General features: G+C 41.0%; 2 protein-coding genes across 4 annotated transcripts; one reads left to right on the top strand and one right to left on the bottom strand.

Annotated features, from left to right (window-relative positions):
- Positions 1 to 43: 43 nt before the first annotated feature.
- anxa3b (annexin A3b) lies at positions 44 to 8,875 on the bottom strand. Of its 2 annotated transcripts, XM_026174107.1 has the most exons (14): positions 8,718 to 8,875; positions 8,316 to 8,355; positions 8,181 to 8,228; positions 8,000 to 8,087; positions 7,106 to 7,200; positions 6,869 to 6,982; positions 5,459 to 5,549; positions 5,252 to 5,331; positions 4,410 to 4,466; positions 3,960 to 4,053; positions 1,482 to 1,577; positions 1,323 to 1,381; positions 424 to 546; positions 44 to 289 (listed from the first exon to the last, which is right to left on the bottom strand). In XM_026174107.1, exons 2-14 carry the CDS (start codon positions 8,325 to 8,327, stop codon positions 230 to 232), a joined length of 1,017 nt encoding a protein of 338 aa, XP_026029892.1. In that variant the 5' UTR covers positions 8,328 to 8,355; positions 8,718 to 8,875; the 3' UTR covers positions 44 to 229. The 2 variants fall into 2 exon arrangements, with proteins under 2 accessions (XP_026029892.1, XP_026029891.1); XM_026174106.1 differs by lacking the exons at positions 8,316 to 8,355; positions 8,718 to 8,875 and having other exon boundaries at positions 8,181 to 8,273.
- Positions 8,876 to 9,894: 1,019 nt separating this feature from the next.
- LOC113025882 (ER degradation-enhancing alpha-mannosidase-like protein 3) lies at positions 9,895 to 24,157 on the top strand. 2 transcript variants are annotated; one of them, XM_026174099.1, is made up of 21 exons: positions 9,895 to 10,190; positions 10,784 to 11,235; positions 11,342 to 11,387; positions 12,002 to 12,102; positions 14,760 to 14,799; positions 14,893 to 15,005; positions 15,191 to 15,344; positions 15,497 to 15,631; positions 15,743 to 15,848; positions 15,965 to 16,062; positions 16,173 to 16,298; positions 16,393 to 16,476; positions 16,577 to 16,660; positions 16,848 to 16,972; positions 17,127 to 17,292; positions 18,892 to 19,049; positions 19,141 to 19,258; positions 20,079 to 20,252; positions 20,498 to 20,663; positions 20,779 to 20,970; positions 22,069 to 24,157. In XM_026174099.1, exons 2-21 carry the CDS (start codon positions 11,069 to 11,071, stop codon positions 22,287 to 22,289), a joined length of 2,574 nt encoding a protein of 857 aa, XP_026029884.1. In that variant the 5' UTR covers positions 9,895 to 10,190; positions 10,784 to 11,068; the 3' UTR covers positions 22,290 to 24,157. The 2 variants fall into 2 exon arrangements, with proteins under 2 accessions (XP_026029884.1, XP_026029883.1); XM_026174098.1 differs by lacking the exon at positions 9,895 to 10,190 and adding an exon at positions 10,337 to 10,656.
- The last annotated feature ends 2,631 nt before the right edge of the window (positions 24,158 to 26,788 follow it).

Here is a 26,788-nt window from a genome sequence, read left to right as displayed (position 1 = left end):
TTTGTGTGTATAAAAGAAAAGTGAAGTTAACAGATATCAGTCAGACATTTAAGCGCTATTATTGGGTTTAATAACTTCATGAAAATTAGTTACATTTCCTAACTAGTTCAATCAATCATATCAGTATGAAGTTATTCTTGAGATAAGTAGCTGGTCGCTACGTCAGGAACAGGTCATCATAGCTGCTGTGATGTAAAGCTGAACGACCCAACAAAGGAGCTGGTACGAGTTATTCGTCTTGGCCACACAGACACTTGAGTGTTTTTCCATAATCACCGGACACTTCAGACTACACAAGGATGGGGAGAGATAAACGAAAGGAATTGGGTGTTTGTGACACACACCACAATAAACAAAAGTTAACATTTAAACATGTTTATGTTAATGTTATAAATTCATAACATAACTCCTGTTAATACTGACCTCTAGCTGACTGTAGAGGGAACATCCAAACAGCTTCTTGTACTCTACTTTGATGTCTATCAAATCGATCTCTGAGCGACTGACGAATATCCTGGTCAGAGTGCACTCTGTGGTCCCTGCACCCTGGACCAAGTATAATTTGGAAAACAAAGACATTCGTCCTTTAAGCCAGGGGCTTCAAACTCTGGCTAGACATGGTATGGCATGCGTTAATTTCGTATTGTTCCACATAGAAAAATGGTCTCAACAAGATACAATGCAGGCTACCTTACAGGTAAGAACCTGTTTTACAACTTCTGACAGGATGGCATATTTAATTAAAATAAATTATAATCAAAATGAAAGTTAAAATTTGTTCATATTTCTGTCTGACATGGGCATGAACTCAATGATGTAGCTTGTTACTATGCAGACTTCTGGTTTTACATTGCAGTGATGCTGCACTAGTGCGTTTGGTTTGGCATGTGCACAGACAGACATGCTATGCAGATAGTTATGACCAGATTTCCCATAATTTATAGACATTTATATGCAGGCCCGATTGAAATCTACAAAGGGCCACATTTGGCTCGCAGGCCTTTTACACATGTGAAGATGCAGGGGGGGGGGGTTGTTATTTTTTTTGCAATACTACTGTCAAAAGTTAGGCTACGCTTCCTTATTCAGACTGTTGACACATTTCAGCCAGTGTTGGCTGTGCTGGTCAAATCACTAACAGTAAAATGTGGTCAGCATTCCTTTCCACATCACTGGTGACCAATACAGTCTGCTGTGACTGAAAGGGTATGATGCAACCATACAGAATGTGAATTTTGCTGGGCAGACATTTCTGATGTGCATAGAGGTTTAGAAAGGCCATCATGACACAGATGGACAAACTGACCAGTTGCACAACTCACCTTCATGCTCTTGAAAAGCCTCTCAGCGAGGTATGCTGGGACGTTCTGCACACACTTAACTAAAAGAAATGAGTTCATATATTATTTTTAAATTAACTTAAATGCTCAGACAAGGAAGACATCGATAACAACAAGGCAGTGATGTAATATTTTGCTCACCAACAGCCACAAGTAGTTTCTCCAGGTTTCCAGACATCTCGCTCTTAATGCTCTCCTGCAGAGTCTTCTTGCTAATATTCTTGTACTCAATCAGAGCTGCCAAAATACATTGAGCTGAGATTATTTTTCCTCACATTGAACTTGTAATATACTTTTATTTTTTGCCAATTTGGTAGCGGTTCACAGTGGGATGCGTATCTGCTGGTAGGTTCATCACAGCCCATTTTCGTGATTCAGTTTAAAATGAGCTTTTGTGGAGCTCCTCGGTTCATTGCCTGTCTGAAACAAGCAATTTCTTTAAGCCAGCTTTCTTCTGACCAACAGTGCCATGTTAATACAGGGAGTGCAGAATTATTAGGCAAATGAGTATTTTGTCCACATCATCCTCTTCATGCATGTTGTCTTACTCCAAGCTGTATAGGCTCGAAAGCCTACTACCAATTAAGCATATTAGGTGATGTGCATCTCTGTAATGAGAAGGGGTGTGGTCTAATGACATCAACACCCTATATCAGGTGTGCATAATTATTAGGCAACTTCCTTTCCTTTGGCAAAATGGGTCAAAAGAAGGACTTGACAGGCTCAGAAAAGTCAAAAATAGTGAGATATCTTGCAGAGGGATGCAGCAGTCTCAAAATTGCAAAGCTTCTGAAGCGTGATCATCGAACAATCAAGCGTTTCATTCAAAATAGTCAACAGGGTCGCAAGAAGCGTGTGGAAAAACCAAGGCGCAAAATAACTGCCCATGAACTGAGAAAAGTCAAGCGTGCAGCTGCCAAGGTGCCACTTGCCACCAGTTTGGCCATATTTCAGAGCTGCAACATCACTGGAGTGCCCAAAAGCACAAGGTGTGCAATACTCAGAGACATGGCCATGGTAAGAAAGGCTGAAAGACGACCACCACTGAACAAGACACACAAGCTGAAACGTCAAGACTGGGCCAAGAAATATCTCAAGACTGGTTTTTCTAAGGTTTTATGGACTGATGAAATGAGAGTGAGTCTTGATGGGCCAGATGGATGTGCCCCTGGCTGGATTGGTAAAGGGCAGAGAGCTCCAGTCCGACTCAGACGCCAGCAAGGTGGAGGTGGAGTACTGGTTTGGGCTGGTATCATCAAAGATGAGCTTGTGGGGCCTTTTCGGGTTGAGGATGGAGTCAAGCTCAACTCCCAGTCCTACTGCCAGTTTCTGGAAGACACCTTCTTCAAGCAGTGGTACAGGAAGAAGTCTGCATCCTTCAAGAAAAACATGATTTTCATGCAGGACAATGCTCCATCACACGCGTCCAAGTACTCCACAGCGTGGCTGGCAAGAAAGGGTATAAAAGAAGAAAAACTAATGACATGGCCACCTTGTTCACCTGATCTGAACCCCATTGAGAACCTGTGGTCCATCATCCAATGTGAGATTTACAAGGAGGGAAAACAGTACACCTCTCTGAACAGTGTCTGGGAGGCTGTGGTTGCTGCTGCACGCAATGTTGATGGTGAACAGATCAAAACACTGACAGAATCCATGGATGGCAGGCTTTTGAGTGTCCTTGCAAAGAAAGGTGGCTATATTGGTCACTGATTTGTTTTTGTTTTGTTTTTGAATGTCAGAAATGTATATTTGTGAATGTGGAGATGTTATATTGGTGTCACTGGTAAAAATAAATAATTGAAATGGGTATATATTTGTTTTTTGTTAAGTTGCCTAATAATTATGCACAGTAATAGTCACCTGCACACACAGATATCCCCCTAAAATAGCTAAAACTAAAAACTACTTCCAAAAACATTCAGCTTTGATATTAATGAGTTTTTTGGGTTCATTGAGAACATTGTTGTTGTTCAATAATAAAATTATTCCTCAAAAATACAACTTGCCTAATAATTCTGCACTCCCTGTACAAAGTTTAAACTGTCTGGATCTGCTGTGGTGACAGCAAGTACCTTAGATGGCCCTGAATGAATAAGAATATCCCCTCTCACTAGCATAATACAAAGCCAAGAATTAGAAAAAAGTGTCTGAAACAAACCAATTAGAGCGTCCCAAAGCAGAAAAAAAAAAAAAAAAAAAAAAGAAGCATAAGTTCACTTCAAGAGCCCACAGAAGATGAATGACTTTGCTTATTGCACCATCATGAGATTGCATCTTTGGGTTTTTGTGTCTTGAACTTGATCACATAGATACTGCCTCAACTAATGGAGTCTATGTATAATGTTTTTGATCAGGTGTCAGTGAGAATAAATCCTGATTAAATGCCTTTTAGTGTCACCATGGCATTTGACTAAAAATCTACTAACCAAATACGCTTCCATCAGCCTTAGCTTTCTTAGTTTTAAATGGCATACTTGCACTGTCAAGGTGAGCATGTTAGCATGTTGCTCTTGATAAACAGCCTCAGAGAGTTGCAAGCACGGCTGTAAACTCTTAGTACTATTTCTAAGATGCTATTTATCCACAGGATGAATGATAGGTCAGGGATCAACCCACTTTGCCTGAGCTGGGGAACACTTCTGTGGCACAGGATGTCAATAAACTTCCCCTCGTCGGTTCCCCACTTCTTCTCTCCTGCTTCATACAAGGCCTGCATGGATTCAGAAAAGGTATGAGTATAATATTGTTGGACTACACTAAAAAAAGAAAAAGTAAAAAAGAAAAACACACAGAGTCAAAGTTCAACGCAAGCACACTAGATTAACTGAATCCAACATAAGAAAATTTCAACATGCTTTCAACATAGGTGCAGGTTGAAACTTGCATCACCCAGCAAGGTGTGTTAGCTGAGATGAGCGATGCCACCAAACTCTGAATGAATTAACCTAAAAATGTGAAAGAGAAAGCTGCTATTTAAAATGTTTGTACTGCAGTAACACAAAAGTTACCTCAGTTTGAAAAGCAAGTGTTTATACACAAATGAACCAAACGTAAAAAAAAGTGTACCTTAGCATCAGCTTTTGCTTTGGCAGCATCCACGCTGGTGGTCTCATCTCTCTTCCCCTGTAGGGAGGACGGGTTTGTGAGGCGAAGAGAAAAAAAAGAAACTTTGAAATAGGCTATAATGATATCCTCACAATTCAATATTCTAAATAATAGTGATGGGCAGATGAAGCCCCATGAAGCACTGGAGCTTTTCATCCAATTGGTTCACCCCAACGCGAAGCTTCATGAAGCTTCATTTGCTCTAGCAGGACACCTACTGGACGTAAAAATAATAGCTGGCATGAATTTGAAGAGTGTGGCATTTTGCACACAGCCTGTAAATGTCAACAACAAAAGGAGTGTGTAAAACATGTATATTGTAGTGATGGCAGTATACTGTGTATATTTATGCTGGCAGTATGGAAAATGATTATTTGCGGCAAAGTTCGAACCGCTTCATGAACCAGTCACGTGGTACAGCCGGGCAGCGAGGCTTCGGACGTCATCATTTTCAGCTCCTCCCATAAATGAAGCAAGCCTCGATACGCGCTTCGCGGAAACGCCCCCTCCATTACTCGACACACGCTCCGAAGCCTCGATACAGAACGTCCCATCACTACTAAATAAACAATGTAACTTAAAAATGGCGCAACTCATTTAGCTCACACAGGACATTATTTGTATTTCCTGCATTTCTTCCTACAATCAGTATTTGGATATGAAGAAATCAAGGTGCTTTAAGAGTATATTTCTAAAACATAAACACTCACTACACACCTGCTGACTGCAGTAAATTTCAATGTGGTTGTGGTTCTTATTTGTTGGGAATGTTATGTCATCTGCTGTAATTTCATGTGCTATACCTCGGCCAAGATCAGCAGTGCTTTTCCATAATCTCCAGATACCTCCGACTGCAGGTCGTGAATCATCGCTCTTCCCGTTTCTCCAGTGAGACAGCGGAATACATGACAATTTCACAATACCGTAGTACATCACAAACAGCTGCCAACTCATTTATGATTTCAGTTTCATCAGATATAGTTGAAATACTGTGTGTTAAAATGTCCTACTTGCTAGGTATGCTTCAGACAGTTCTCGGATCTGCTTGTTGGATCTCGAAGCAAATATTTCTGTCAGAGTGCTTTCTGTGGTCCCTGCACCCTGTATGCACAAGGATATACAAATGAATAAATAAATGATAATGTCAAAACAATACAGTTTAATAAATCTGAAGATCAGGCTCTTATGAACCCGATGTTGACATGTGCTGTATAAATAAAAAAATATCATAGTGAACTGTTGTTTAAAGTCCAAACCATAAGTATAGCAAAATTAGATTAGATTAGCATTTATTGTCTACTTAGAAGAAATTTCCTTGGACAAGTGAGTGGAACATATCATGTAAGATAACACACACACACCCACACAAATAAACGCCAAACACTCATTTACAATTTCACCTACTACCAAACAATAATTTGACTGATAATGGCACTAGAGAAAACGTAAACCTTTTAAACTCACGGATTGGTACCCTGAACCTTTTTCCTGAGGGCATCTAGTCATCCTCATTATAAAGGATGTAATTTTTTCCTTAATTTTTAGACCCTGTTTTACACAGACTCTTCAAATATCTTCAGGAGGGTAGATGAAGAGAGCATCCCAGTTATCAGCCCTTTAAATCAAATGTTGAATTTGGGATCTGAGCTTGACTGAAAGATTGCCAAACCAGTAATACCATAACGGATATTAGAGTCAATAGTTGCCCTATGGAAGAGCGACACAATATTTATCCACTCCATGGACACTAAGCCTTCTTAAAGCACTGACTAATTTGTGCACACACATGCTCCACATGATGAAGCCGCTGTAACTGGCAATCAAAGTGAACCCCTTAAAAGTCGTCACTTGTTCAGCCTTTTCTCCACTGGGGTGGCTGTAGCTCAGGTGGCAGAGCAGGTCAGCCACTAATCAGAAGGTCGGTGGTTCAATCCCAGGCTGCATCCTGGCTGCATGCCAAATATCCTTGGGCAAGATACTAACCCCATGTTTGCCTACTGGTGGTGGTCAGAGGGCCCGGTGGCGCCTGTGTCCGGCAGCCTCGCCTCTGTCAGTGCGCCCCAGGGCAGCTGTGGCTACAATGTAGCTTGCCATCGCCAATGTGTGTGTGAATGACTAATGACTAAAGTGCTTTGGGGTCCTATGGACTAGAAAAGCGCTATACAAATGCAGGCCATTTACCATTTAATTAAAACCAGGCTGTAATCTCCAATAGATCTTCTTTCTTTAATATTCTTTACATTTAGCATTAAGTTTAACATTATACTCAATCCAAACAAATCTTTAGTGAACAAATTATAGTGCACGTCAAATTTAGAAATTCTTTTTGTAACTTATTTCTTCAATCACTGAGTAAGTCACCTTTTAGAAAATTGTTTTAAAAACATGATTCAAATTATCTTAGTTTAACAAAGTCTTACCTTCATAGCTTTGATGACTTCCTGGCAGTCATAGAGAGCAGGAGGCGTTACCAAGGCTACTAACACATCTTCAAAGTCTCCACGAGTGTCACCCTTCAGGTCATCTATTAATGTCTAATTGGGAGGAATAAAATCAAGTCCTGCACCAATAATGACAAACTCAATTTGGCCTTTGTCTGTGTCAACATCAAAGAAAGAAAAAGCTTGAAAATTAAACAGGCAAGTGTATTTATATACCCTTCCTGTGGCTTTCTCATAAGCCTTGGCGATGAGCTGACGCTGAGCACTGCTTCTTTGGGTCAACACATCAATCAGAGTCTTTTCTGTTGTACCTTTGAAGAAAACAACACCAAGCGAACTTTTAATTCTTTCAATTTTTAAAAAAAAAAAGTGTAGAACTTTCATCAAATTGTCATTTTACTTCATGTCTATTATCAACCTCCTATTGTATGGTGAGAGTGAACTGAACTGGATCTCCTTCTTTCAGCTGCTCAAAGCAGATCATCTGCTTCCATCTCACCATGTCGCTAGCATCCTCCTCTCTCACACCAACTCTCTGTATGTCCTCTTTCAATTCATCTATGAACCTTCCTCTTTGCCTCCTTGCTGGGAGCTCCATCTTCAGCATCCTCTGCACATGTCCAAACCATCTCAGCCTTGCCTCTTTTGTCTCCAAACATCTCAAACTGAGCTGTCCGTCTGTTGTAATCATTTCTATTTTCTTAAGAGAGTCCATCCTGGTCACTCCCAAGAAAATCTGAGCATTTTCAGCTCTGACACTTCCAGCTCAGCCTCCTGTCTTTTGGACAGTGCCTCTGTCTCCAAACCATACAACATAGCAGGTCTCACTACCATCCTGTAAACCTCCCTTAGCACTCTTGCTGCTATTTGAACTGGATAACAGATAAAGATTTCCCTAATGGTTCATCCACTCCATTTTGAACTTGAATGTATGGCTACTTTTCTTTTAGATTAATAAAGTACCTGAGTGTATATGTGAATGAGTTCACCTTGCTTTATACCTTTATACTGCAATAAAAAGGCACATGAGCACATTTGCCGAAGTGCTTTACATATCAGTCAGATATATATCTATAAAAATATATCAATGATGGTAAACCATTAGCTTACCAAGGCCCTCTATGGCCTTCCTGAGAGCAGACACATCTTCATCCACTTTGAAATTTGCCTTGTCCTTCACAGTTCCTCTTGCACTGGACTGATAGACACAGATGCATGCCAGTGAAAACTAATCCACAGGTAATAACTGTACCATGTATCATGCTATAAAAGAAGAGCAGGTTGTACTTACTGTCACAGTCAGTGAAGAGGGGTTGTCTAAGAGCAGGTCCAAGTCATCCTGAAACACAGAGAGGGTGACCGCCTTCATTTTCTCATATTTTGAGCCTACACGGATACAAACAGACATCTATGTAGAAGTACTTACCCAAACAGACATTCTGGTGGTTTAAGGGAGGCGTTTTACACTACAGAGAAGAAAGAAAATACACTATTAGCACCTTAATTGTGTTGTAATGTAGCATCTTAAGAGCTGACTCATGCTTTAATGGATTTTTTTCTAGCTGCAGATCGCCATTCCATCTAATCAGGGCAGCGCTTTTAAGGGCATTGATGTGGCATCACAAACAAATCTGTAGGGTACAATAATACAAAACTAACTAAAGTCGAGAGAACGTGCGCAAAAGGAACTACAGAAAAGCAAACAAGTAAGATCCGAATGTAGACGAGGCATATCTAAAGAGCAAATTTCCTTTAAAAAACAACAACAACAACACGCACATCCAGGAAGCTGATAAAAGTTTTAAAAATGTGTTCTTTTTCGTCTTACCAAGAAACAAGGAGAAGATTGAAGTCTGAGAACGAATTTCACAAACGCGTAAAAAGTCGCCACACCTTTCAAAGGGGTTGATAAGCAACGCCCACTGTGGGCTGGAGTACAGTGAATCACAGAGTACGTCTCTCATGAACTCCTCACTCCTGCAGAGTAAGAGTACAGCAGGTTACCACAGAAATAAAGCAAGAGAGATTACGACAGGCTGACGACTTTGCGCAACAGCCGAACTAACTGCATTTCTGACATATTTTGGATTCCATTTAGTACCCTATTTAAACACCTATTATCTATAGGCAGTAATTTGCAGATCCTCTCTTTGATTTTATATCTATGTAAATTTCCCATAAGTATGATTAAAATATATGTCGTTACGTTTTCTAACAAGTATGTGTTGATTAGATCTGTGTACTCGTTAAGCCCAAAGCAAATAAACGGATCAAATAGGGGGGATAGTAGAGTTAAAACAGTGAGAAAATATGAAGTACGACTTCTAAAGTAATGTCCATATGAGTAAATATATTTAGTTACATTTTTTAATCCAATCTAACAAACTTTTTAGCAGGTCTAAAGTCCATGGCAGGGTAAAAACACGAGTCAGAGAGAAGGAGGAAGGAAATGTGACAGGATGAATATGTGCTTTGGCCTTATCGCATAATTTCCTAAGCAGCCTAATGAGATTACAGATGTTTATCTAGCCTACATCCTTAATATTCAATATTCTTTCAGCACAGCTAAAATTAAATTATGCACGCAAATGTATTTACCTAGTAAATATGAGGCACGCGAAACCATATGTTTTATTATTAAGCAAAACAGAGAGGAGCACGTGGGCTTAGTTCAGCCTAGCCCAAATTCAAAGATGCCCTGCCTCCTGAGGCGCACCAGGCGGGTTTATGCATCCACAATTGTCAGGAGAGTGTGCCACTATGAAAACGGGACTGCTGATTTAAGTGAGATTATATAGCAGCAACAGCTAATGCATGGAAACATCCTGTGGTCAGATGTCTATATGAATAAAAAATGCGTAAATTCCAGGTGATGTGTGGAAGTAGGCTGATAAGAAAAGGAAAGGAGACAGCTGCGACATCTTTCGGTAAACTGGAGACACTACAGACCTTATTAGGAAAGGGACCATGAAAAAAGCAGGCATTAGGCTGCATTTCCTGGATGGATCTTGGGTGCTTTGTTTTTTAAAAATATAATCTAGATTATATTTTCCACCATGAGCTCTAAGTAATTCCCGTGGAAATGTAAAATCTCATGATTTTTACTTCCTTCCTTTTGCATGGTGCATCGATCTATTTTTCTGATAAGTGTGAATTTATATAAACGTAAATACATCAAAGTCTTTGGGACGTTACAAAAGGCCTCCTCGCTGACACCGCCTACCTTGTGAGGTTGCTGTTTCGCCCTAATTAAAGCCTTTAAGGAAGATTGCTGTTATAGCAATCTGACCTCTGTTACATGGTGAGTGAAACATAATCTTATTTTTATCCTTCTGAAATCTTAACTATAACCCGATGAACTAGAGGAAATAGAGGTGGGCGAAAGGAAAACAGATGCTCTACGTGGCACCAACTTATCCTGAGAGCTAAACTCGGGGAGAAATTTACCCACCATAGCCGGGTAGCGACAAAGCCTGTCAGCTCTCTGACAGCTCAGTACTATAGTGACACTTGGAGACGTGTCAGCGGCCCTTAAGAAAAGCTGTTTAGCACTCGTTTTCATTTAATACGGCGACTGGAGCATTCGTTCTTAATCCCAGAGTATGTTTTGGCCTGTTTCACTTTTATTTTTTAACGAGCGACCTCATTAGCTCACTAAATATCTTTGCCGAACTAGCGGCTGGATAGCCGACTAGCAACAGGGAACCTCCCAGTAGTATCATGGCTAGCGAGAATTAGCCACCCCATTTCACTGTGACATCACTTTGGTAACGTCTTAATATTTATTTTATTTTTTCCAGACTACCGCCTTTAAAAACAAGTGCACTACTAAACCTGTTCGGTCTTTCTGCGCTTAACCAGGGCTTCGTGCTTACTCTCGTTTTTCCTTTACAGGGAAGCTAACGTCACTTGCTGTCCCTTGTTTACATGAACACCGGTCATCTGGGGTGCTCTGAGGGCATGTGATGGTTGTAACAACACAGGATGAACTACAGAGAAACCGGGTTGTAAATACGGACATGGAACTTGGAGGTAGCTAACGTCGGCATCTCAGAGCCATTTCTCTGAGAAGATGACCTGGACTCTAAAGGAGGACAGCTGTGCCAGCTCCACTGTTTGACTTTGTGTGGGCGCTGGACGGAGAGCAGGAGCTTTGTTTGTCCCTGTTAAAAGTTTATCATGATGCAAAGCTACATGAGGACAACTGGAAACAAACAGTGCTGGGAATCGGCCTCTGCTTCTACCACAGGGATGATGTGGAAAACTCTCCTGGTCGTTAGTCTTTTCTGCTGGGGAAAGTGTCAAGAGAGCCAGAATATGACACCCGAGGAAAAGGGCGCAATCAGGTGATGAATGTTCACATAGACATATAAACAGTGAGTGCGCTTTTGTAAAATTATTGAAAGCATTTAACTTTTGCGTCTTTACCCGTTTTGTTTTTCTTCTGTGCAGGGACCAGATTGTTGAAATGTTTGATCACGCTTATGGCAGTTACATGGTAAGGTGTTCGTTACAGCATAATATTTGTAATTACCAGTAAGTTTATGTTTGCTTTTTGCAACAGTCCAGAGAAAAGACGAGTCAGTTGCTTCCAATTGGAAACGTGAATGCAAGCAAGCATGTTGGATTTGGTTGAGGTTGCTGTTAGTAATGCTGGAGAGGGTCAGACTCACCTGTGCCTTTATAGGATAACCAGAGTTGGACAAAGAGGCACGTACGACCTAAAGTGTGTGTGGTAGAAGTAAAAAGTAGATGTCCTTGTGACCTAACATAAATTAATCTAAGTGTATATTTAATATAGGTAGAGCAGCTAATGTTTAACTGATTATTGCATGTAAAAGGGCGATAAAGACGCAAAATTATCACTAAAAGGAGTTTAAACAAGTACATTCCTTAGTTAAACTGTCAAAGATTTCTTCAACTGAGTCCGCTAATAGTTTGAATATTTAGATGGAAAACTTAAGGGACATTGTTGAGTGAGAACTAACACTGTATGTGCCAGGTGAAGTGGGAGGTGTATAAGCTATTGATCTCCACCCATCCTTCCTCAATGAAACATTTTATGTGAAATGATAATGAAAGCATGGAGGCAAATGTTTGTTTCTGTTGTAGAAATATGCCTATCCAGCCGATGAGCTGATGCCTCTAAGCTGCAGAGGGAGAGTGCGTGGCCAGGAGCCCAACAGAGGGGACATAGATGACTCCTTGGGGAAGTAAGTAAATCGTTAATTGACATTTAGAGCATGAAAAGCATATACATTTAAATTCCTTCAAGCAGCAGCCAGACCAAAGTATTGCAGCAAAGGTTTGAGTGTGAGCAGTTTAAGATTAGCAGATAAAAGATGACCTGATTTCCAAATGGCATAAAGTAAGAGATGAGATATTTTTGATATTTTGAGCAAGATTACTTCATCATCTCTTATCTGCTGAGGTTCTGAAAGGACAACAAGATAACAGAGAGGGGAAGGGGGGGGGGGGGGGGTTGTCTACCCTGCATGATAAGAACCCTGATAAATCTTCCTGAAGGTCTTTTGCAGTCATAGAACAATTTTGATTCGGCTTTCTAGGAATCCTGTGAGTATTTTTTGCAGTAATTCTTTTGCTTTTCCAGACCACAACTTGACCATCACCATTCCTGTTGTTTGAGAAAAGAGCTTTGTGGAAACACTTTTACCCCCACTTTACAAATAAAATGAAAGTATTTATAAAATGTGTATCACCAATACTTTTCTAAAAATGACTCTGAACAGGATGTAGCTGTATCAAGCTACATGATATCTAGAAGTTATCTGACAGCTAAGATCTCTTTTGTAAACTTTCTTTCACTCCTAAAATTGACAGGGCAAAAGTGATACTCACAGTGCTTAAAATTCTATGAAAAGTATGTTTAATTTTCAATTTGAAGCCATTTAGAGATCATTTCATCTCCTGCTTGCTGAAGTAGTCACAGTAAGGAATTTTTGACAAGGGTGCAAAATGTTTTGCATGCCAAGTCTAATTTGTCTAATGCAGGGGTGTCCAACTCCAGGCCTCAAGGGCCTGGTCCTGCAGGTTTTACATATCACCCTGGGTCAACACACCTGGTCTAATGCTTCTGAGAATGATTTTGCATCCTTAAAGAAGACAGGAACTATAGTCTTGCCCTGCTATTCTCTTCAAAAATACCCTAGTATTCAGAGATGCTGAATGACCTGCTGGAGCGGGGGGGCTAGGAGGAGGAGTTGGCCGTCCGACTGCGGTCTGGAGTGTGGGGCCTTCCTGCTGCTGCGGAGTCGGGGCGGTCTGCCTCCCCCCACCGCAGGGAAAAGGGTAACACCACCTGGGTCTGGGTGCAGTTCCCCCCTCCAGGGGCAAGGGTACCTAGACCCGGTTTGTACAGTACGCTTGGGGAGTGTGATCTTATGTACAACATCTCTTTATGTCTGTCTCCACGTTGGTTGAGTGTGGAGTAAGTGCATATGAGAGCATGAGGGTGGGAATGGATGTTTGTATCTGTGTGTGCCTGTATGTCTGTGTCTATATGTCAGGTTGGGTGTCAGACGCCACCTCTCTGGGGACATCTCAGGCCCTCCAAGGTTTGGAGGCCTATCTCCCCCTACCACCACTTCCCCTGCCAGTGGCGGACCCCCTCAGACATCGGTGCGTTGGTGGTTCTCTGTGTCCGGGGATGGGCGTCCAGGTACACACCGGCTCACTCCTTGGCGGCCGCTTATTGGGGCCTGGAGCCTGGGGCTCGCTCAGGCCACTTCGGAGGTGGGGTGCCCCTGGCCTCTCGGCCTGGGGCTCGGTCACTCAGGCGCGGCTGGCTGCCGGCGGAGCTCACGGGCGCGTCACTGCAACTCCCCCTGGCTTCTGCTCCGCGGCTGCTGAGTGAGCCCTCATCTGGGACTCTCCTCAGCTCTTTCTGAGACAGTGGCGCGGCTGCCCCTCTGTTGGTCTTCCTTGGTCTCTTGTGTTCTGGGGGCCTCTGGATGTCTGGAGTTTTGATCTCCTCCATACCTGCTTCATGCCCTGGAGGACGGGGCTGTGGCCCCCCCACACCCTCTAGCAGATCATTACATGAAGGAACCTTTTAAAAAAACAAGCGCGTCCATGCTCACAGGTGTACACACGGGTGATCACACCCACAAACTGTACCCTTTTTGGCTCCTACCTCAGGGTACACTGTGTTCTGTTGGTCTTGTGTGCTGCACAGTGGTGTTTAGTGTTTGGTATTTGCTGTCGTATTCCCATGTATCATTGTGGTGTTGTTTGTTCTGTTGCTCTTGTTCTCTTCTGCTTGTTTTCTTTTTTCTTTCAGCAGGTGATCCAGGTGATTGATATATGCATTTTTTTCTTCTCTGCCCGTTCTGTTGGTTTTTGTCTTTTGCCCTTCTCCCCCGTCCTTCTTCTCAGCTGTTTCTCTTTCCCTCTTTCTTTCTCCCCTTCTTTCCCCCAGTCAAGTCTGTCCCGTATTCAGCAAGTGAAAATAAAATAAACAATAAAAGGTGAATCAAATGGACCATTACGGCAAGGCTGGGATGGTCAATTTGGTAAAGTAAATCCGTTGGGCATCTTTCTTTGCCTTTAGACAACAATTCTGATGGCAAAAGAGCCAAACGGGACAGGCAAAAAAAAAAAAAAAAAAAAAAGAGATGCTGAATGAGCTGCCAGTTTAAGCAATAAAACCAACAGGAAGGCATTAAATCGGCATCTTGGAGTGCCATACACAGATCTATGTACAACACGTGTTTTATAATGTAACATTTAGCTTCAGACTCAGCATGAGTCATTACAAATTTAACTGAATCAGTGGAAAGTAGGACACCAGCTATGCTGCACTCTGCTAGCTATCGACATGTCATAATATTCGTTTCCACCATCTTTTTAGGTTTTCTCTCACTCTGATTGACACCCTTGACACCCTGGTGGTAAGTATTTGATTTTCCTCTCATAAAAAAACAATATTGCTTTGCTTGTGTTTTTGAACAATTATTTCTTTCGCTCGCATGAATTTTAAACAGGTTTTAAACAAGCTTGATGAGTTTGAGGAGGCAGTGAAGAAGGCTGTGAGTGATGTACGCCTCGACAACGATGTGGTGGTGTCAGTGTTTGAGACCAATATCAGAGTTTTAGGGTATGAATCTTATGTATATATAATATATTATACAGCCTTTGTTATTTTCCTTAGATTTGTATTAACGGCTTTATTTGAAGTGCTTTTTTTTCTTGGCTCATTATTCCAATTGTAGTATTTTTTGACATCAGTACATCGTTTTATTGTCACTGGAAAGAAATATCCTGAGTATTTCTTCTTCCCAGTGGGCTTTTAGGGGGCCATGTGATGGCTGACCTCCTACGGCAACGTGGGGAGAGGATGCAATGGTATCGTGACGAGCTCCTACATATGGCCAAAGAGCTGGGCCATCGATTACTGCCTGCCTTTAACACCACAAGTGGCCTTCCCTATCCTAAGGTAGTGCTTATTTTATTGTTAAATATCACAAACCTTATTGCAGATTCATTATATGCTATCTAGTTCTTCAAAATTAGGCACTAATAAACAACAAACGTGTTCCTCATTTTGCACAGTAACTGATATAATTTTTGCTGTATTTGGCTCACCAGGTAAATCTGCGCTACGGTGTCCTAAACCCACTTTCCCGGACAGGCACCGAGTCCGACACATGCACAGCATGTGCAGGAACAATGATCCTGGAATTCGCTGCCCTCAGCAGGCTGTCAGGAAACTCTGTGTTTGAGGTATTACCTTATTCTTCCTTCTTTTTTTCTTTTTTTTACTTTTTCATGTTAGGAATTATAGCTGAGTGTAGTTTTCACCTCAAAGAGTTTAAGCATGTAATACTTTTACAGGAACATGCAAGGAAAGCTCTGGATGTCCTCTGGGAGAGGCGACAGAGGGGAAGTGACTTGGTGGGGACTGTCATCAATATCCACAATGGAGAATGGGTCCGGAGGGGTGAGGCAGTTTAAACACAAAGATACACAAACATCGACAGCACTGGAATCATGCAGGTTCTCACACAAGCAGTGGAAATCGAGCCTTACTGAGTCTTGTCGCTTCTGTGTTTGCAGACAGTGGAGTTGGTGCTGGCATCGATTCATACTATGAATACCTGATGAAGGCGTACATTCTTCTGGGAGACAATGTCTTTCTGGACAGGTTCAACGTTGTAAGCATTCCTTGCTGTAACATCATTGTCTCACACAGTCTGTCATATTATAGTGTTTGAGCTGAAAACACTACAGTAATTATTTGTGTTTCTTGGTTTTTCCTCTACAGCACTACAGTGCCATTATGAAGTACATCAGTCAGCCTCCCCTGCTGCTCAATGTACACATGCACAACCCCACAGTGAGTGTGCGAAGCTGGATGGACTCTCTCCTGGCATTCTTCCCTGGCCTGCAGGTCTTAAGATGTGCTCAGTTAATCATATTGACTCTTTTAATAGTGAAAGAGTTTGTTGTTTATAGTTTCTAAAGTCCTGCTTTTGCTTATATAGGTTTTGCGAGGGGATCTGAAACCAGCCATTGAAACTCATGAAATGCTTTACCAAGTAACCAAACAGCACAAGTTTCTTCCAGAGGTAATGACTCAGTATTTGTATTCCTCTGTATCCCAGAACATTTCAGCAGTCAAGAAAAGTGGTACTAACCTCCTTTTGTTTTTTGTTCATCTCACTGAAGGCTTTCACTACAGAGTTCAGAGTTCATTGGGGTCAACACCTACTGAGACCAGAGTTTGCAGAAAGCACCTACTACCTCTATAAGGTAACCCTGTATGTTTAATCTCTGTCACTACCAGTGTCGCTGATTAAATATATTGCATTTCCTTTGGTTGTAAAAGTTCAACTTTGTTAAAAGTTGGCAAATTTATACAAGTATTTTATTCCTTTTAAGGATATGAAGAGCTTATCCTGTAGGACATGTAGGTAAGATTATATTTTGATGTGTGCAGGCCACTGGTGACCCCTACTACCTCAGAGTGGGACAATCCATAGTGGAAAAGCTCAATGCCTATGCCAGAGTGCCTTGCGGGTTTGCTGCTGTGCAAGATGTCCGCACAGGGACACATGAAGACAGGTACTGTGTGAGGCGAACTCTGTTCTGAACATTTAAAAACTGAAAAGTGTAACCTAAGTGTAACCTTAAGTATCAGAAACAGATGTGACCATTTTTTTTTCTCCTTCTGATTTTTTTTTCTTTCTTCTATATATGTGGGCTTTTCTGTGTTTAGGATGGACTCGTTCTTTCTGGCTGAGATGTTTAAATACCTGTACCTAATGTTTTCTGAGAAGAGTCACCTGCCAATTGATATGGACGGCTACATTTTCACTACAGAGGCTCACCTCCTGCCTATATCTCTTTCCACCACTCAGCCACCTTGTCCAGGAAACGATACGGTGAGAGCGCTCACTTTGTCACAAACACCAGTGCAAATGTTATCTTCCTCTATTTTCTATACAAGCTTGTGTATACCAACCACTCTGTTAGGTCCACCTGTCAAATTGCTTTTTAACATGGATATCTAATCAGGCAATCACATGTCAACAACTCAATTCATTAAAGCTGCGTCCACAAAGTGAAGTGCCCATTGGAAATGCTTTTGAAGCTGACAGCTGGTTGCTTGTGGATATTCCAGGTTGCAGTTGCCTACGTGACCTTCTTAATATCTTCACCACCGGGTACTCATACTCTTGTCTATAGTCAACACGTACTGCTGAGAATCACTTCCAGGGTTGTATGCAGATTTAGTCACGTAGACCTGTTCTCGACTGTCTTCTTGAACTCAAATGGAGCAAGGTTGTACCCACCTTCTGATGGCTGCCTTCAGCAGGATAACACACCATGTCACAAAGCTCAGATCACCTGAAACTGGAATGAGTTCTCGGTTTTCAAAACTCCTCCGAAGTCACCAGATCTCAATCAAAAGCACCTCTGGGATGTGGTGGAACCAGAGATTTGCATCATTGATGTTGTTAAATCCTCCCAATTCTTTTGATCTTTGGGCTGAAGGAAGGACAATACTCGGTGTATAAATGCTCAATCAACAATCTTTTATTCCATACAATTCAACACTTTATGAGCATAAACCATCCGGAGGGGAGATGAGCGCGGGAGGGTGTCCGCCTGATCTCGAAGTGTCTGAGCGTTCCTCAGATTCTTATAGCTTCAGCCCCCCTCCACCTAGTCATAAAAGCTAAACATCCACATTCTTTCTCTCTCTCAGTGAGTCTAAGTTATGACCTTGGCTTCCTGTGCAGTGTGTTCTGTTCTTTTCTAATCAGACGAATAAGGCCATGACTCTCTGAAAACAGTATTTCTTATACCTCAGCAGTATAATGCATCATAAAACAATATCATTCATTCACAATAGATCAGCAGCTTAATGTAATACAAATCAGTTTAATAACTGTAATAGTTATCACCTTCTTCTAAGTCAGGAGAATAATGCAAACTAAAACTACATAATAATTTCACAATCTTTAATTAGGGGTCTAACGTGGCATAAGATAATATAATAATCTCACAATGTGCAGACAACGGATCTGTTGTAATTGTGTGATACTATCATGTCAATTTGGCCCCAGATCTCTGAGAAAGGTTTCCAGCACCTAATTGAATGAGTGCCATGAAGAATTGAGGCAAAAAGGAGGTCAAAAACAGTGCTACCTGGTTTGTTTGTATGTCTCACATTAGCACTGTCAAATTTTTACTAAATCTGACAGTGCTAATACTGATATTGTGATAACAGAAATTTGAAGAAAATGAGGATGGCAGCATGCCACCAGTCTAATTTATCTCAAACTTTGTTTTGTTTTTTAGTACAAAGGTTTGGGTTTGTAACAGAGAAGGAAGGTGATCTTAATTTAGTGAATATTGTAATTATTGTAAGTCTCACTTATATGACAGTGCTGTATATTTAGAAGTTAACAGCAAAACTCACTGGCATAGTTGTATAGTAGGTACATACTTATTTAAAGGTGTGTCTTGTTCTTCAGGAGACTGTTCGTATTTCTCAAGAAGAAGATCTGTTTACACACTCCTGTCCCAGCACTGAGACGTTATTCCCAAACAACCCGTCATTTGCCAAAACCATCAGGGACGGATACAAGTACCTCACTGGGGTGGGACGAGCTTTCCACCCTTTACCCATCAGGTGTGTCCAGCTGCAAGAGACTTTTGATTCCAGAGTAAATTCTCTGGTGGATTTGTGAAGTTGTTTACCTGACTGCCTTCATACTTTGCAGGGAAATTGAACTTCCACTCCACGATAATGGCATGGAGCCAGTGGAGTTCTTTAAAAGCATGGGCATTTCTCTCACTCCACTGAACGAAGCCAATATGGGAGACACTGGAAGGCTTAAGGTATACACTGATTACTTTGTACTCTAAATATGAACTGAAATGATGAGTTCAGGGTCAAAAATACGTCCGAAAATATACAATTACATGTAATTTTTTTTAATTCCACAGCCATTTTTTATACAATACTTCTTTTCAATATTTAATGCCATTGGTAAAACAAATTAAATTCAAATTGATTTAGTTTATTATTGTAAATGAATTAGTGCTCCAGCTGCAGTATTTTCATACTCCACCAGGAGGCACTGTCCAAACTCTGCGGCTCAACGAGTATATTTTCTTCCATTATAGTTATCTAGTTTGTTATACTTGTCTTATAACGGTCCACTCTTTTAAAGCAAAATCTGCCTGAGATTTAGTTTAAATGTGAAGTTATGTATTTTAATGGTCCAACCCACTGATTCCCAAAGTATGTGCCAGTTGTATAGGTACTACAACCTAATTAAAAATGTTAATAGGAGGTGGTTAGGTTGTGTTATTACTCATTACACTAACCTAAATTTACTGCTCTTGTGTTGATGTTTGTGTACCAGTGGTAGTGGAGTCACACTCCTTAACATTTTGCATATGACTAGGTAGCATTAGCAATTTATAGCCAACAGTCTGTGTTGTTTGTGTGTGCGTGTGTTTTTTCTTTTTTTTTCTTAATTAAATGTTCAGGGAAATCCATCAGTTTGTCTTGTATTTTGATTAGAGTGAAGATTGGCTGGTGCCACATGGGTATTTCTGGTTTTTAAGTGTGCTGCAGCACTCTTGACTTTGGGAATGGCTGACCTGACCAGCTCTTGTTTTCAATTGGGTCTCTAAATAATGATGTCTGCAGGAGCATAAAGGAGTTTACCGGGTAAAACTTGTAGCAGAATTGAGCCAGGCACCAGAGGAGGAGGTTGTGGTGCCTCATGTCGTTCAGCTCATATCCCCACCATTTCTGGGAAGGACGGTCCTCACTGCAGGACCTGCCAAATTTGGGATGGACCTCACCAAGCAGGAGCATGGGGTGAGATAACACACCACATGGTATCGGTGTCAAAGCTAGTGTAGCTTTCAGGAACAAAGACAGAAACATGTGTTTCATTGCAACAATGTGTTTGAATAGATTACAATCTGAGATAATTGATATAATATGAACTACTAATTAAAATTAATAATTTATGTATGCATTTTTGTTCTCTTGGTCTTGTTTAGTTCTTTTCTCTAACGTGCAAAGACAAAATCACATTAAAACAAACTCTTGTGCTGCAGGTGAAGGGAAGCATAGTGAAAGCTTCCCCCTACACTGCGTGTGGACCCATAGACAATGCAGCGGGCCTAAAAGGCCACATCGCTCTGGCACTAAGAGGTGACTGCATGTTTGCTGCAAAGGCTCGTTGGCTACAGAAGGCAGGAGCCATAGGAGCTATTTTCATAGGTGAGAGTCATTACCAGTTGAGCTGAAATCATTTGCTCTTATAGTATTTCTCAAAGTTTAGAATGAGTGGACTTCAAAGATGTTCATGAGCTCAGCATACGCCTTTGTTCCTCAGACCACCGTGAAGGAAGCAACAGCGAGGAAACCCCTCTCTTCCAGATGGTTGGAGATGGCGACTCCACTGAAGACATCACCCTGCCTTTAGTCTTCCTGTTCAGCCGTGAGGGTGCCGTGCTCACAGCTGCCCTGGAGAAACATCACAATGTGGATGTGCTGCTGCTGCCCAAAGAGAGGCAGCTCGGACGTGGTGAGCATCAGGAGGAAGATTAGATTAGATATAATATGTTTATGGTATTGTCAGCAAATCCCATGAACAGTTAAAAAATGACATTATAGTTTGGTTGGTCTTTTTTTTTTTTTTTTTAATGCTGTCCAACTTTTTGAGTCTCTTGGATAATTTGGCACGAACCCTGTTCAAAGCTGGCTGGGAGCCGGTGACTATTTTTTAGAATTCATGTGGTACCGGTGATAGGTCTCTAATATCCTGTGGGGGAGCCACAGTGGATAGATTTTGGCACAGATTTTACACCCGCTGCCCTCCCGTTTATCTAACACCAGGTATACACTAGCTTGTAACCCCCTAATAGGGTCTACAGAATCAAAGGAAAATATTATTCAGATTTTTAATGCTTGTTGGAAACAAAAAGGATGTAGACTCATCAGATTTATACTTAATCATATGTTTTATAAAAGTCACTGTAAAGGTTAGGAAGAAAATTAGATAGCGTTGTTTTCAGAATTCATGCAGTGAAGAGTAGTAAAGATAATGCTGGGTGTATAATCTCTGTGATGTGACTCACCAATGTGTTAACAATAGACGTGAAAAAGTGTCTGCCTCACAGAAAATACTTACTATCATCTGTCACTTACCATTTTTATTGATTTTATATATTTAATGTTTGTTGAAAGGTGAAAAATATAGAATATCACCAGATATATACTTGATCAAATAGTGTCTAAAAGACACTGTGAAGGTTAGGAAGGCCTTTGTGCTTCTGTCCTTTAATAGATGTTTTAACTACACAGGATATGTTGTGCGTCATGGTTCCTCTGACATAATACAGAAATCAAACTTTATGCAGCATACAACAATGTATTTTCTTGTGGATTTGACATAGCTGTTGGTCCCAAATTGACCCAGAACATATAGCTATCATCATTTTATTATTGTTTTACTTGGTAGCAAAGTGCAGATTCACTATTTCAGTTGTTTTTAATTCAGGGTAATATAAAAATGGAATTGAAGTTGAGGACAAAATGAAATGATATGGAAAAACGTAGTTTGTGCTGCAGATGTGAGCTCTTCTCCTGTTTACGTGTGTCGTTGTCTGTCCTTGTACTACAGATAAAATGGAGAAACACGTCAGCATGAACCTAAAACTCCGCCTGGCAGAGGAGGGGGAGATGGAGGGGGGAGCAGCTAGCGGGCGCACCCTGGAGTTTGTCTTGGAGAATGACGAGGTGCTTCTTAAGGACGAGGGAGTAGAAGAACTGAGAGAAAAACAGCAGCAGTCATGCACAGAGGACAGTGACAGGACTCAACCCTCTCAAATCCCAGACTCTTAATGTCAGACCAAACACAAATCCATGAGCTGTGCTGATCCCGAACTTTGCTGCCACTGGTATCTTGTCAGGTTCTGGATGGAGTGTGCCTCAGAGCCCCTCACTGCCCTACAGCACAGGGAGCCCTCAGTGACACAACTGGCATGTTTACGCCTGTCTTGAAGGGTCTATATTTACCTTTCAGTCAAAGATTTGCAGATTCTGCTCCATGTGGTACAGGAAATGGTGGTTGAGGTGTGGCTTCTGATCTCATGAGACTAAACTTAGTAATATAAATCTAAAAGGATAGGCTGTTAATGTGTAAACCTAAACCTAACCTGTAGTTTTTGCTCCTGTGGGCCCATATGAAGTACATCCAGAGGAAACTGTAGTTAAGGGTCCAAAAATGTCCTCAGCTACGGTTGTTATGCAATGCAGTGCATTTTTAGTATATATTGCACCTTTTCACTTTAACAAGTACTGTTTAGGCATTCATTGATAGAGAGTAGAATATTACATGGCCAGTAGGTGGTGTTAGCTACCAGAGCTTCTCGGTAATGTAATGGTGGCTGTTGAAGAACAGGAAGTTGGGTTAATTTTAAAAACTATTTTCTTTCTTACTGGAAATCACTTCAGGGAATTTTAAGAGTGAATACAGTTTGCATTGATGAAGAGTGCGTGTGTGTTTGTGTGCGTGCGTGTGCGCCTGTGCGTGCTCTGCTTTTTTGCTACTATGTGAGCAGTGTCTGTGACTGTGTATGTGTGTGTATGTGTAATGACTAAAAAAAACCCTTGAAGGCATCTCGGTTAAAACGTCACAAGGCAAAAACGTATCCATCTTTACAAATTCAGAAAATCGGTACGATTTACCGTCATGAATCTTTTAAAGTTCAGCTTTCTAACCCAAAAATAGCCACACGGTTAAGTTGTAACTCACGTTTTCTTAGAAACACTGAAACTGTGATCAGAGGCGGTTTTCTTGCAAGCAGACACCCCTGGTTTCAGGTGCAGCGTCAAGGATTGTTGAGGCTGCTTTGCACTTTGAGACTTGTGGAAAATTGGGAAAAAAAGAATCATCCTATTATTACGTTTGTTTATGGTCAAATGTAATAACTCATTATGGTTATTTTTCATTGCATTTTCACTGTGTAACAATTGATTGTTTGTATCTTCCTTTAAATGCCAATTTTTTTTTTTTTTTGCAATGCTCCTTTCAAAACACTGCAAATTGTCACGTTTATGAATAAGTGGATTGGGTGAAATTTTGGTGAGGTTTTTGGATCATCTAACATTTACCAGAGAAGAAAAGACCAACTGAATCCTACACATTTATGCCAGCGTGTGACTGAAGTCTATAGTGGATGCATTTTGCATAAATTTACAAGCTGGGGTTCTGACTCTCACACACTCCTTGCATACTCACCTGTTTTACAGCATTAGGTTTACTTGTTATAACTTTGGATTAAAACTCAAAACACTGCATAACTATTTCATCCACACTAATAGTAGTTTGCTTGATTCTTAACTTTTGTGTAACATGGAAATGTGAGCTGTCATTTGTTCCTTACCTAACTGTAAAGTGCACCCTTTCCTGATGCTGCTGAGCTGATTTGAAGTCAGATATTTGTTTGGTCTTTTATAAGGCTGTGCCAACCTGTTTACCTCAGGACTGTGTATGTAAATGTTCATGCAGATAAAAGGACCATGCACCAAAAAAATGGATTGTTCTTCTTTTAAATGATTTTCATGCTTCTTCTGCAACTCTGAGGTTTTTGTTGGATTGTGTCCTGCAGCTCATAAAGTGCCAAAAGAGAGATTATCTGAAATCACTTTCCAGGACATAAACTTAGACACATTTGTCAGTAAATTAAAAATCATAATTCCTAACCCAATCAACCAACCTATGTTTTTTTTTTTTTTTTTTCTTTTTTCCATTACTCTGCATTTTTATCATCAGTGGCAGTTATGGTTTCCTATGAGGTCATAGGTTAAAGGATGTGGTTGCCATTTGCCTGTAGTAGGCTTTTGTGATTAATCATCCAGCGTAGTCTTTCTGATACTTTATTTCTCACTTCATACTGACGTATTTATCTGGTTAAAGACCTTTTGTGATTAGTTTTCCCTTTAAAAGTAGTTTAAAGTAATGTGTGCAGCTGTGTACACAGGTTGGAAATGCAATTTGATTGTAACACATTTCATATTAAGTACACACATCTTTGTAATTTTATGAATTTTTTAAAAATTTATTAGAAATATTGTGCAAGAGTAAAATAACTTCTTTATGTATATATTTTATGTACAGTTTGAGCTCAACAGAAAAGACACGTAACATCAGTTGCCTCCAAAACCCACATGCATCACATCCGTGCCACAGCACTGCAGCGGGTTGTGAGCTTTTCAAAAAAAAGAATGCTGTCTGACTACCTTTGTCCGGGAAAAATGAGACAGACCTTGACACGTTTTTGTTCCAGAGGACTACGTGGCAAGAACGATGATGCCTGCGATGACATCAGTTATAATAGTGCTGCTGATGCTGTTTCACCCACAAAAAGCCCCGCCATGTAAGGACTCTGGACAGCTTTTAGAATAAAGAGGTTGTAATTGTTGAGTGGTAGTCCTAGAGCAATCTAATTTACTGCAAGACAAATGACATGTTGGGGGGTTTTGTGTGTGTGTGTGTGTCACAAAATACAGTATACCACAAATCCATTTGATTACACAGCTTTTTTTAAGTGCGTGTATAGTCATAGTAAAAAGAAAGTACAAGGGTTTTACATATCAGGACAGGAATCTGCTCTTTATCAGACCTTACAGTTAGATAAATACAACCTCATATGAAGTGGCAAACATGACATATTATAGCATCCATCCATCTTTCCACTTTGCTTATCCAATTAAGGGTTGTAGGGGGCTGGAGCCTATCCCCTCTGGGGTGAGAGGTGGAGTACATCCTGGACCGGTCACCAGTCTGTCACACGGCTAACGCAGAGATAACCATTCACACTCACATTCACACTTTGGGCAATTTAGCTTCCCCAATTAACCTCACTCCACTAACTGCATGTTCTTGTACTGTGGGAGGAAGCAGAGTACCTGGAGGGAACCCACGCAGACCCAAGGAGAACATGCTGCCCTGATATAAGACACTTTGTCATTATTTATTTTATGACAGTTAAGCCATAATGCAGAAGCAGTGTGAAAAATTAAGTCGACCCAAACTGCTTTTATAGGAATTATGAGGGTAAGGAGCAGCCTGACCATGATGCATATCAGCACAAACAACTTGCACCAACTGTGAAATACGCTGGCAGAGAGGTAATGATCTGGGCTTGTCTTACAGCCACAGGACCCAGACACCGCGCAGTCACTGCTCTAGATTCTAGAGTCGATTGTGAGCCCTTCTGACCAGCAGCTGAAGCTTGGTCAGTATTGATCACACAGCAAATCTACAACAGAATGGCTGAAAAAGAAAAGAATCAAGGTGTTGCTGTGGCCCAGTCAAAGCCCAGGCCTCAGCCTGACTGAAACACTGTGGCGGGAATCGAGCTCTACATAAATGAAACCGTGAAGCAAATTTTATATGAAAGAGTGGGTGAGAACTTCTCCACAGAGAAAACCATTGCTTCATATGTCATGGGTACTATGTGTGTAATGCCATGTTCGCCTGTTCATTTCAGGTTGCACTTACTTAACTTTAAGAGCTGCTAAAGACTAGATAATTTTTTTTATTATGTCCTGATATGTAAAACATTTGAACTGACAGAGGGTGTAGGCGATACGCTCTCTTTCTTTTTGTACAGGAAGACTGTGAGCTACTAGTAGTCCGGTTTGAGGACTTACTTTGAACCGGACAGCTAAAGATCCTTGCTGACCTAAATTCCGCTCTTTGTTTGGCAATGGTTTTTCAGCACTAAGCAAGCAAACAGCCTCCAGCTGCTATTCGCCATTTGGTCAGTGTTTGGGAAATAACAATAATGGCTTTGGCAGACAGGAGGGACAACAATGGAAAAAAGAGTTTGTCTATTCGATGTCTATCTATACATCTTAAAAATACAGCTGGAGATCATTTTACCTCCACCTGCTGCTACCTGTTGCTCCTCAGCTGTCTCCCTTTGCAGCTATCTGCATTTGGATCATATCTGTACTGCTAGGAAGAGGAAAAAATTGATAAACAAGAATAATAATAATAATAAAAAAGAATAGCAATGCGTAGACTATGACTGTGAACAGTTATCCGCATTAAAATAAGACTAGGACTTTTTCATGAATACACGACTTTATCCAGCTGCATGAAAACCATCAAACCAAGAAGATCACATTATTAAACCGGTTCTTCCACGACGTCAAACCTCACGTACGCGTTTACGTGGTATCCTGATTGTAATCGCTCGGTAAACTGTTGCGTTCAAGTGCAAGTGGGAATCTGATCAGACACGATCTCGATCTGGTGGTAGAAATATCTCTGTATAACTTCGGATGATTCAGTACACGCATTTTCTTTTTAAATTAATGTCCTGGCTATC

This window comes from Astatotilapia calliptera, chromosome 7 (genome assembly GCF_900246225.1).
Source record: "Astatotilapia calliptera chromosome 7, fAstCal1.2, whole genome shotgun sequence".
NCBI classification, from domain to species: domain Eukaryota; kingdom Metazoa; phylum Chordata; class Actinopteri; order Cichliformes; family Cichlidae; genus Astatotilapia; species Astatotilapia calliptera.
This window is presented reverse-complemented; position numbering and strand designations above follow the sequence as displayed.